Source organism: Heliangelus exortis, chromosome 11 (assembly GCF_036169615.1).
Source record: "Heliangelus exortis chromosome 11, bHelExo1.hap1, whole genome shotgun sequence".
NCBI classification, from domain to species: Eukaryota; Metazoa; Chordata; class Aves; order Apodiformes; family Trochilidae; genus Heliangelus; species Heliangelus exortis.
In genome coordinates, this window is record NC_092432.1 from 1,658,771 (window position 1) to 1,671,320 (window position 12,550).

The 12,550-nt window shown below is 46.3% G+C and overlaps 1 protein-coding gene across 2 annotated transcripts in view; it reads right to left on the minus strand.

The window, feature by feature from the left end:
• SMAD3 (SMAD family member 3) overlaps positions 1–12,550 on the minus strand; it is a 77,385-nt gene that overhangs the window by 22,984 nt on the left and 41,851 nt on the right. Inside the window, exons 1-2 of one of the 2 annotated variants that reach the window (XM_071754126.1) lie at positions 7,695–7,866; positions 283–476 (exon numbers count right to left, since the gene is read on the minus strand). In XM_071754126.1, the coding sequence (XP_071610227.1) occupies positions 283–367 (85 nt within the window). In that variant the 5' untranslated portion in view covers positions 368–476; positions 7,695–7,866. Of the gene's footprint in view, positions 1–282; positions 477–7,694; positions 7,867–12,550 lie in introns of those variants that run through there. The other variant, XM_071754124.1, reaches the window with a different exon arrangement.

Sequence of the window (12,550 nt, forward strand, 5' to 3'; positions counted from 1 at the left end):
TATGCCAGCGAGCTGTTTACATGCACATGATGGCACATTAGGAATATGGCAACAATGCAACCCACTCGACTGGGCTTTTATTGATTTAAAATATTTCTCCCCTGAGGGCAGCCTCATAAATTATTCCACTGTGTACAGTAAGTGATTACCATCAATAATAGATACACTTTGGGTTCGCAACCCCTACGCCTGCTGCTTTCTTCCATTTTCAAACGCACAAACCTAGAAAAATCCCTTTTGCTGGTACCCAAAAAGCTGAGGAGGGACTGGGGCCAGCAGTACCTGGAGTTTCCACTCTTTGGTAATGATAAGGATTGACACAGACTTCATCCTTCTTCATGTTGAAGGCGTACTCGCACATCTCCATGGCCCGCAGCTCATGGTGGCTATGAAGGTCTGGCCACCGCCAGAGCCGGCAGTAGATCACATGGGGAAGACCTTTCCTGTGGGATACTTGCAGTCTGCCATCCAAGGACCTGCAGGAAGAACACAGAGGGGAGAGGGATTCAGAGCTGCAGGAAATGTTGTGTTGAACTCACCACTTCCCATAAAACGCTCTTCACGTGAAGAGGGCAGCGGGAGGCTGGAAGCACGGGCCATGCTGACACCATCCCCAAAGGTGCTGGTCCCCAAAAGCTGCTGCAAGGAGGCACCAAGGTGCCAGGCTTCAGGCTGAGATGTCACAGAATGTTAGGGGTTGGAAGGGACCTTGTAAGGCCACTGAGTCCAATCATAGAATCATAGAATTGGCTGGGTTGGAAGGGACCTCAGAGCTCACCAAGTCCAACCCTTGCTCCACTCCCCCCCGTGGTTCCCAGCCCATGGCACTGAGTGCCACATCCAGGCTCTTTTGAAATATCTCCAGGGATGGAGAATCCACCCCTTCCCTGGGCAGCCCATTCCAATGCCTGAGCACCCTCTCCAGAAAGAAATTCTTTCTCATGTCCAACCTAAACCTCCCCTGGCACAACTTGAGACCTCTTGTGCCCTCTTGTCTTGCTGAGAGTTGCCTGGGAGCAGAGCCCAACCCCCCCCTGGCTCCAACCTCCTTTCAGGGAGTTGGAGAGAGTGATGAGGTCTCCCCTGAGCCTCCTCTTCTCCAGCCTCAACACCCCCAGCTCCCTCAGCCCTTCCTCCCAGGAATTCTGCTGGATCCCTTCCCAGCCTCCTTGCTCTTCTCTGGACCTGCTCCAGCACCTCAAGCTCCTTCCTGAGCCGAGGGGCCCAGAACTGGACACAGGACTCAAGCTGTGGCCTCCCCAGGGCTGAGCACAGGGGCAGAATCCCTTCCCTGGACCTGCTGGCCACGCTCTTCCTGAGCCAGCCCAGGATGCCATTGGCCTTCTTGGCCACCTGGGCACACTGCTGCCTCCTCTTCAGCTTCCTGGCAATCCAGACTCCCAGCTCCCTTTCTGCCACTCTGTGCCCAGCCTGGAGCTCCCCAGGGGGTTCTTGTGTTGAACCTCATCCCCTTGGGATCAGCCCAACTCTCCAGTCTGTCCAGGTCCCTCTGCAGAGCCCTCCTGCCATCCAGCTGATCCACACTGATCACCCAGTGTAGGTCACTCAGGACCACGTCCAGGTGGGGTCTGAATGTCTCCAGAGAAGGAGACTCCACAACCTCCCTGGGCAGCCTGCTCCAGTGTCCTGTCACATCTCACAGTGAAAAAGCTTTTTCTGATGTTTACACAGAACCTCCTATGCTCTAACTGGTACCCATAACCTCATATCCTACCCTTGGACACCCCTGAAAAGATCCTGGCTCCATCCTCCTGACACTCACCCTTTACACATTTACAAACATTGCTGAGGTCACCCTCAGTTTCCTCTCCTCCAAGCTGCAGAGCCCCTCAGCTCCCTCAGCCTTTCCTCACCAGGAGATGTTTCATTCCCTTCAGCATCTTGGTGGCTCTGTGCTGGACTCTCTCAAGCAGTTCCCTGTCCTGCTGGAACTGAGGGACCACAATATTCCAGAAGTGGCCTCACCAGGGCAAAGAGATGTAAACTGAAATCTGTAAAATGTTGGTTATCTGTAACAGCCTTGCTCTGGGTTTCCTGATTTTCTGAAAAGAGGTTCATTTGGAAGCAGAGGTAAGAGCAGGTAAGAAAACATCAATTTTGTGGCTATTAAGCATTTGTGAACAAGCCCTTTGCACAGCTCTCAACAGTTTATGCTGTGCACGTCAAGGTACAGCACCTTAAAATACATCCTAATAAAACTGGACATTAAAAATACAGAGAGAATGTCAATTGTGACAAAATCACCCAAAATGTTCATAGGTACCTTTTCTTTAAACAAGGTTCACAGACATTACAATCAAGCAAGGTTTAATTTTCTAAATTGCAGCTTGAAGGGAAAAAAAAGCTGATTTTTTTTTCATCGTGGCTTTCCTTTATTTTTACACCTAACCTTTGTCTCCTCCAACTCATTTTTCACCTAATCCTCTCCTCACCCCAGAGTAGCCTATTCCTAGCAAACCTTCCTGGGAAGCACAACAAACAAAGGTGTTCCAGTCCTCTCCAGCAGAGGAATGAGTGGAGCAGGGTCTCCTCCATCCAGAACGAGGGCTCCACTCCCGGAGCCACTAAATGGGAACTGCCCCCAGGCACTTTCTTTGAAATCCAACCCTTCATTTCCCTTGCTTTTCTTAATGACTGAAACCAAACACTTTGTTTGGTGAAATGAAGTATTTCTACTTTTTAAGTTGTCAAGGCGAAAAAGAAAGAAAAAGAAAAAATTTAAATTTTACTCAGCATTATTTCTCTTGGTTCTTTGTGCTGGCAGCCAAGCTTCCAAGCCCAAAGTAAACCACACAATTATTCAGACAGGGGATGCACCAGTCCTGGCTGCCCTAAGATTTTTCCCAAAAGCTTGGTTATACACACACCTCTTGTAAACCCTGCTACAACACTGAGGAAATAAAACCACAACCAAACCCAGCTCTTACTGACAAGCCCTTGATTTAGGGGAGCAGGAAAAGCCATCACATCCCTATTATGTATAAAGTTCAAGAGGAGTCCATGCCATCACCCAGGGACTTGTTGGTAGAGTTTAAAAAACATCTAAAAGCCTTTCAAGTGTGTTACAGCCCTAAAAAATGCCCAATGCCCACAGTCAGGACTTACAGTCTGTATTTATTGTTTATTTCTTCATGTTGTACTCTTGGGTCATTCATTCTCTTCAGGCTGCTCTGTGACAGGGTGACCAACCAGCTGAGAATCTGGCACATTGTCCATGTGTGTCCTTACACCAAAAAAAAAACCAAAAAACCAAGCAGAAATTGGTCTTCCCTGGTGGGAGACTCACAAGGAGGGCAATGGGGTCTAGAACTGATCTTCTGTGCAAGCTGGGAACCTTAGTAGTGATTTCAGTGGGGCCAAGACTTGACTTAGGTGACCCCTACACTTGTCACTGTGGAACAAATTGAAAAATACATATCAAAATTTAACAAAAAGAGACTTAAGTTGAAACAGCTGAGGGTAAAGGAGAAAAAGGATGACTCAGAGACTTTTTTTCCAAGTATGCCACAGAAAACACACGTGTGGCAGGTGTTGTAACTGTTCCCAGTCACCACCAGCAGCACTTTCCAGAGGGACATCAGCATGAACACTTGGGCTGGGGTTAGCACAAAGGGGGAGTACTTTGGGAGTACTCAGGAGGATGGTTCTCTCCCTACTTTTCCTAGGATACCTCTGGAACAAACTTCCCAGTCAGCTGGAGGGTAAAGAGTCTGAAAGGCAGAAGAGATGGATTTCTCTACAATCTTTTCTGAAAAGACTTTTCAAGATGACAGAGCCATATGTTTCATTTGCAAATATAATAACCTCTCCCCCCAGTAGGAAGATAAGGAAAAAGAAATGATATTTCCCCAAAGTCCTGGGGGCTAATCACATTTTTATGATTGTGAAATCTCTCCTCAGGCTCTCTGTTACAGGACTTAGGACAAAACAACATCATCTGCATGTTTTCAGGAAGAACATGGGGAAGTAACAAAGCAGCTTTATTTCTTTCTGCTGTCCTGCCTCAACCCTCAAGGAATATTTTTGCCAAATCAACAAGCAGCTGGCAGGGCTGAGATGGGACACAGGATCAGATGAGCAAACACTCTGCCCTCCTCAAGGGACCTCTCTGTGTAGATACAAAACTCCAGTGTCACCACAGCCAGTGCCTGTGTGTTCCTTAGCTGATTAAATGCCCATTTGTAGATGGAAATGTTTGATCAAACATGAGAACTGACTTGAGCACCCATTTAGATGTCTTAGGGGCATCTCAGGGGCAGCTGCTCCAAGCCCTGGTGAGACAGATTCCTCCTGTCCAACACATTCCCATCCCCACAGTTCTGCCCTATCTCATCTCCTCCCTTCCCTCCTTGGCTCCTGCCCCTCAGCATCACACCACAAGCTGGCTCAGCTCTAACCTGGCAGATGATTATCATCCACTTCTTCACAGGTTAGGAAGCTCTACCTGTTCTTCATGAAAACCCAAAGCTGCATTAGCACAGACTTTTGTTAGCATGCCCCAGAGCTGAGGATGCTTCTGACTGGCTCTGGAGTCCACAACCCTCAGGCATGACCCAAACTGATAACTCTCAGATCCACGTGCAGAATAATCAGATAATAAACTCCACAGCACACAGCTTCCACCCTTTCTTGGTCCCGTCCTGAAGGACACTCTGAGCTTTTTTTATTCCCAAAACCACTTTGAGAGTTCAGCACATCAAAGCTTCATAAAAATTAGCAGAATTTAAGCACTGAAATGTTAGTGAACTCCTCCTCCCTCTAACCTTGCTTTTAACCAGCCTGTGCTGAGCAGACCTCCCTGTACAACTGAGCTGACACATTTATTACTATTATTTATTATTACTCCATACTACCTGACAGGACTTCTTCTAAAAACACCAAAACTTCCTTGGCCAAACATTCAGAACTGGATGAAGCATCATCTTCAAAGTCTCTCTGTCCTGCAGGGTGGGATTAAATACCAAAAGCAGTGAAGAGCTTTTCTTTTGATGGTGTCAAGGTTTAGACCAAGCAAGTGCTGCAGACTCTGACTGTCACTGGGTGTTCCAGAGCATCTTTCACAACCAGCACATACCCTGGACTTGCAGGATTAGGATGAGGAAAATATTGTGATCCACCAGGCTGTTTTTCTGGGGGAAATTTGATGAGCTGTAGTTATCACCACCTGTGAGTGAGAGCACGTAGGCTACCAGAGCCTCCAAGATGAAAAACAAAGCCAGAACACAGGGAGATTGCTGAGCTGCTGCCAGTTAGCAGTGGTTTATAACAAAGAAATTAATTCAATGAATCAGAATAACAAAGCCCTGGGATGACAAGATAAAGGAGAAGGAGAGAGGAGAAGACAGTGTTGCCAGGGATCAGCCCATTGAGAAGAACAGCAGAATCCTGCTCTTGTCCACCCTTGAATGATAATTTCATGGCCAGAAGATGCCTTGGGTGGCTGTGCTGGGGCAGAGGAGCAGCTGGATGCCTCCCAGCAGGTTTGGCCCAGCCCATGTTGTGGGTGTTGGCAATAAAGATAATGATTGGGCACCCAGATGCTGCACAGGACACAGCTCAAGAAGATTGGGTGCTTGGTAAATGATGCCTGAGAAGTTAACCAGAGGCTGAAGGGTCACAACACTGACCAAGAGGTATCCAGTGGGAAGGTTGTTCCACACTGAGGGTAGTTATGAGCAGGAAAAAAAAAAAAAATATATGGAATGAAGAGAGAGCCAGGCTCCAGGAATGCAATCAGGTGATTTAATTGCTTGCACAAGAGCATGAGGCATGGTCAGGACACCACCGTGGTGTCCCTAAGAAAGGAACAAAAAACCCCTCAGGCTGAATGAACAGGGATTGATCCCTGGTTCTGTGTTGTTACAAACCACTTAGCAGGGAAGTTTAACTCTTGAAACTGCTGCTCCCAACTCTCCTGGCTACTGCTGCTCCCAGAACAAAGGGCAAGAGTGACTCCTAATAGCAAAAACAGAGAAGGGAGAAGAAAGAATTACAAAACATCGAAGTTTTGCTTTTTTTCTTTAATAAATCCTCTGTAACTGTCTGAAAAAGAGGGAGGAGTAAATAAGAGAACGTTACATTGCGTAACAAATGTGATTTCCAGGCCTGATTGGGGTTTTTTTGCTGTTGTTTTGGGGTTGGGTTTTTTTGTTGGTAGTGGTGGTGTGTGTGAGGGTTGTTTTTTTTGTTTCCTGTTGTTTGGTTGGTTTTTTTTTTAAACATGAATTAATTTGTAAGATCCTGGATCAGGAAAGAAAAAAAAAAAAAAGCAAAACAGCAACAAACCCCACACTTTAAAAGATGTTATTTCTGATTTTCCTCGTGGAGCCTTTTGCAGCTCTTCACTCTAGGTGGGGAAAAAAACTCTTCCTTGCCCCCATTCTCCTTCTTTAAAAATAAAAGTTGAAGCCTGGGGAATGCAGCAGTGCAAATGAAGCAAAGTGATCCAAGCAACATGATAGCAGGGAAGCACTGAGCTTCAGGTTTACCCTCTCCCAGATCCATTCCCTCCCCTCACCCTTCACTGACACAAACTCCTCTTTGCAAAGCCCATCACTTTTATATCCCTCTCATTAATCTTACAAGACCACAAAAATCTTAAATATCCACTAACAGCAGCCTGTGAAAAAAAAAAAAAAAAAAAAAAGGGGGTAAGGAAAACAGGAAAAGAAACCAGGAAGAAAATAAGTTATGTATTTCCAAGGGGGTCTTATTAAAAACCACAAGCAGAAGCTGGGTTTTAAAAGTGAGACAAATAAGTTGCCAGTGTGCTCCAAAATGCAAGAGCTCTGGCTACAGGTTGTGAATTTTTCTTAAAACATGGGAAGTAGTTCCTTAGTGGCCCTGCATCTGGTCTGCACCAGGAAAAGTAAGCATTTATTCTTGTAGCAGATTCTGGCTTTTGTGTGCAATATCCACAGGGCTTCAGAGCAAAGCTGGATAAAATCTCAGCTTTCCCTGAACTGTGGCCAAATGAACAACACTCATAAAAAAAGAAAAAAAAAAAAATGACCCACGCAGCACATTTGTAATTCAAAAGCTGATCCCATGCCATCTCTCTCTCCCCTCCATTTGCCCAGCATCACTAAATTTTCCTATTTCTGGTGCAGTTTTAGCAGTACTGTCATTCAAGGTCTAGGAATAGCAGTAACTGTGTCAAACTGAGGTTTGCAGTGCACATTATCCCACTGCCACAGAGGAAACTAATAATTAATACATCTATTTAGCACTTTGCTTTATAGAAAAGAATTAACAAATATCTAATTTGCAACCTATCTCTATGGAGAGAATAAGTTTTTACTACCCCCCCCAAAGCAATGAAGCTCATTGACTTTCCCAAAGCAAAATAAAGGTTTGTAGCAAAGCAAACACCAGGAATAAGGAGTTTTTCATCCCCTCAATGCTCTCAAAGATCCCTGCTCTTTGAGAGAGATCACCTCTCATTTGGACTGTTTGTTCTTCCCACTAAACTCCTCCTTTTGATTTAGAAAAAAAAGAAAAAACCCCAAAGCAACCACCACTCCTCTACATTTGGAGATGGCAGCTGAGTTCAGATGCTCCCAACTTCCCCAAGGGGCTGCCAAGAGGAGCAGGAGCCCAAGGGGTAGCAATGGGCAGAGCTTGGGGACCCCGTGCAAAGGTTGTCACAGGTTTTGGGCAGAGGGTGTACTTACAGGCAAGGACAGGATCACAGCCAGTGGGTGGCACAGCTCCACTCATCTGCTGGCCATCAAGTCTTGACCAGAGACTGCCCCAACCTACCCCCTGCACTGCCAGGGAAAAGGTTTTAAAGGTAAAGAGCAATTCCTGCTGCTGCTGTGTGGTTCTTCTCCTCCTGTCTCACTTGTTCTGGGTTGGAAAAGTAGCTGACAAGACAGAAATTACCCATAGAGCTTGTGTGGGCTTCTTGCTGCCTATTTACATCTCTCAGTCTTTACCAAGGCTTTGCAGACTTCCCCCTTCCCCCACTCCAGAGCTAAGAAATACAGCACAGAGAGTTGATGGCAGGATCAGATTATGACAGCATGAGTCATTTATTAAGATTCCAGTAATGCTAAGCTCTTTAGCAGGTGCCTTGAGACCATATTTTTCAGAGTCTAATTTCAGATTCAGACATAAGTACGTTTTATTGGTTTACCATAAACTGTCTGCCCATTGTTGCTTCTCTCAAGCTGCCTTCTGCTTGTCCTGTCCTCCACAGCTCCCTGCTCTGAGCCCTGTCCAATTCTACTCCCTGCTGGCATGCAATTAGCAGCTTAGTTTAATTTGAATTTCTTTAAAGCCACAGATAGATCCTGTTTAGTCACGTAGTATCACAATCTAACTATTTTTCCTCTCTGTACTTTTTACTAATCTCTCTTAATTACACTCCTGCTTCTGCTGCAGCTCCAGGATACTGGCCACTGGCTATCAAACCCAGCTCCTTTGCCTCTATTTTTAGCCATTTTGTAATTATATGCCCCAACAGCTCTTTCACCTCCTTTTTCTGATAGCCAGCAGCACAGAAGATGGGTACTTCAGAGGCCCAACCACACATGGCCTCCACCCTCCTCCTCCCCTGGAAAGCACATAATATCTCCTAATGCTTAATTAAGGCTTAGGAATAAACCCAGCCCCAATCTTCCAAAAATACATCCCAATGTTTCTGCCATCTCCACTTGGAGCTGCAAGGTGGATGGCAGCTCTCAGGGAAGCTGCACCCTTTCTGCTCCTGACATTTCAAAGGAAAGCAATTTCAACAGGTTCACAAATTTCAACAAATTGGTGCCCAGCAAGGCACAAAGTTGAAGATAGATCATTTCTAAAAGCTGCAGCAAAACCCAGGCAGTTCACACATCTCCCCTGGCAGCTCTCAGTAAAGCAAGGGTAAAAAAACAAAAAAAAAAACCCCAAAAAAGCCCCTGGTTATTGCTCTGTTTTGGCAAGAATGTAGTAATCCACTACTACTACTACTTTACCATGAATAGAAACTGGTAGAGAATAAGGGATGGAAGTGGCACCTGAGGCCAGAAACATAACTGAAGGCATCACACCTAAGCCTTTCCCCAGGTACTTCGTGTGGAGCAAATGTGACTTTCTGTGCAACTTTCCTGACTCCTCCAAATTTTAAATCCATCATTTCTGCACAGTTCCAGGTCTCTTATTTAGTTCAGCAAAGTTGATTTGGCCAAGTGTGTGTCAGACTGATCTAAATTTATTTGTGCTTCAGCCTTAAGGGGACTGGGGGTGGAGGAAACAGACACAGTGAGCAGCTCAGCCTCTCAAAAGGAACGTGCCTGTTTGAAAAGTCACTTCTCATCTGAGCCTCTCCTTTCTTCCCAGAATCCTGTGTTGAGCTCCAATCATGAAATTCAAAACCCAAGACACTTTCATCCAACCAAACCAGCAACTTCCCCTCTCCGAGGAGATTCCAGGCATGCTGATGGGTCTGTGTCTGTGTGTTCAGGGGTGTTTCATCCAGAGAAAAGGGATGGATGGATGGGATTGCCAAGGAGATTCAGTTCATAGAATCACGGAATTGGCTGGGTTGGAAGGGACCTCAGGGCTCATCAAGTCCAAGCCTTGATCCACTCCCCCCGTGGTTCCCAGCCCATGGCACTGAGTGCCACATCCAGGCTCTTTGGAAATATCTCCAGGGATGGAGAATCCACCCCTTCCCTGGGCAGCCCATTCCAATGCCTGATCACCCTCTCCAGAAAGAAATTCTTTCTCATGTCCAACCTAAACCTCCCCTGGCACAACTTGAGACCTCTTGTGCCCTCTTGTCTTGCTGAGAGTTGCCTGGGAAAAGAGCCCAACCCCCCCCTGGCTACAACCTCCTTTCAGGGAGTTGGAGAGAGTGATGAGGTCTCCCCTGAGCCTCCTCTTCTCCAGCCTCAACACCCCCAGCTCCCTCAGCCCTTCCTCACAGGAATTCTGCTGCTGGATCCCTTCCCAGCCTCCTTGCTCTTCTCTGGACCTGCTCCAGCACCTCAAGCTCCTTCCTGAGCTGAGGGGCCCAGAACTGGACACAGGACTCGAGGTGTGGCCTCCCCAGGGCTGAGCACAGGGGCAGAATCCCTTCCCTGGACCTGCTGGCCACGCTCTTCCTGAGCCAGCCCAGGATGCCATTGGCCTTCTTGGCCACCTGGGCACACTGCTGCCTCCTCTTCAGCTTCCTGGCAATCCAGACTCCCAGCTCCCTTTCTGCCACTCTGTGCCCAGCCTGGAGCTCCCCAGGGGGTTCTTGTGTTGAACCTCATCCCCTTGGGATCAGCCCAACTCTCCAGTCTGTCCAGGTCCCTCTGCAGAGCCCTCCTGCCTTCCAGCTGATCCACACTCCCCCCAGCTTGGTGTCACCTGCAAATTTGCTGCTGATGGACTCAATCCCCTCATCTAAATCATCAATAAAGAGATTAAACAGCACTGGGCCCAACACTGATCCCTGGGGGACACCACGGCCGCCATTTTGATGCAGCCCCGTTCAGCACCACTCTCTGGGCCCCTTCCAGCCAGTTCCTAACCCAGCACAGGGTGCTCCTGTCCAAGCTGTGGCCTGACAGCTTTTTCAGGAGAATCCTGTGGGAGACAGTTAATCATCCATACTGCAGAGTGCATTCAAAACAAGTATTTCAAGGAAGAATGAGTAACTGAAGCACAAGGTTCTGCTAGCAATCCAAAAAGAAAAAAGAAGCTGCTGCAAAACTCTCTTATTCCATTACCTTCCACACTACTCTACTGATTTACATTTAATCCGTGCGTCCTCTTGATGCATAAAAAAAAAAATCTTAATGTATTTGCTGAAGTCAGGAGAGCTTTGCAAATCAGCATCAGCTGTTGGGACAGCCCAACAAAAACCAGAGCAAAAGAACAAAGAAAAGAACATGCTGCTTAATGGCTGAGAAAAGAACCTCATGGACTGCACAATGTTTAGATAGCAATCTCACACCAAGAACCCTTACCCCAAATATATATGTCTGCTAACAAAAGCAAAAGTGATTATCATAGTGAGGGTTGAAAAATGACAGTTTTAAGACCTTGGACTCTCCTTCACAATATATACAACTGCCAGTGCCTTCAACAGAAACTTCATATAAATACCAGGAGTCGGAACTGACTTCTCAGACAAATGTTTGTGCATTTTATCAAGTTGGGACAAAGCCAACATTTCTTATGGAAACATTTTTGGTGGTCCTGGGCAAAGAACATGTTTACTTTATAGCAGATATAACTAAAAATAAGCTGTGCTGCAGCCTCCAATTATCTTGTTTGGAATAGTTTGAGGCAACTCGAGGTTCATTGCTGTTATTTTCTTTATTCTACAGTTAAAATGTTGCTGCTTTTCCTGTAATTTGAACAACAGCTATTTCAAGATTTGACATCTGTGTTTGTACCTCCTCCGCAGGGATAACAAGATCCAGAGTGAAATTTTCCAGAGTGCTCATCTCCCACTTCCAAAAGCAACTCAGGTGCTTAGGTTGATCCATCTTTTCCTTGAATTACAGAGACCTTTAAAGGCTTCCACTAATTCCACAGCCTCTCCATGAGATTGCTTTTCAAGCTGGCTTTAACAACAGCTCAGATGTAGCATTATTTGCACACCCACACCTAATGAACAGCTGTACCACAAACCTGGTCCCACAAACACTTCCAACATCCTCAGGGATCTTCTTTGGGATCTACGTGTGCTCTGATGGCTCCTGGGGGAGAGATCTCTTCTTCAGTAAGTTTGATCAACTTGAAAGGAAAGGCAGCTTCCTTCCAAAAAACCTCTACTCTGGCTTTTTTAGCCTTTGGTCTCTTCCCTTCTCCCAAACCATGAACCACCTCTGGTTTCCAGCCCAGCTTTCCCAGCCCTCCTCTGAGTTGTTAATGAATCAGTTCTGCATGAATCACTTCCCAGGAGCTGTGTTTCCAGCACAGGGGAGATCCTCACAGCCCTTCCCCTCCTGATGACAAAGAACTCCCTCCCCTGACACCCAAACAAGCCTTGAAGTTTTCACAAGGAGTTAACAGAAGGTGTGTGCCCTGCAAGAGAGAGGGGGGAAAGGGCAGTGGGAGAAGGCTGTGTTAATTTTACAACTCTTGACTTCCTTAATTATGACTCACCAGCAAGGCAGGAGAAATCCAGCTTAAAAAGTAAGCTTTCCAAAGTGTGATGTCTGTGGGGAATGCTGCAGATTTAAGATGAAACGCCTCATTAAAAGCCCACAGAAGTTTAATATTTTACAGTCTCTTATGTCTGTAATTACCACTGAAATCAGAGACCTGAGCCTCTGCAAGACTTCGTGTGTATTTGGAGGAACAACTTTGTAAACTTCTCTGTCTCATAATCAGGTTTTACAACACATCTGAGGAGGGTGAGAGAAGAGAGGAGGTGGTGTTGTGGGGCTTTTAGGCTGTTAGTTTTATTTTGGAGGACTGTTTCTCTACAATAAGAGAAGAGGATTATTTGTACCAGGGAGGTGGAAAATGCTTCAGCTGAAATATTCCCCCCCCCCCCCCAAAAAAAAACCCAACGACCTCTTAACAGCAAAAAAGGAAGCTGTGT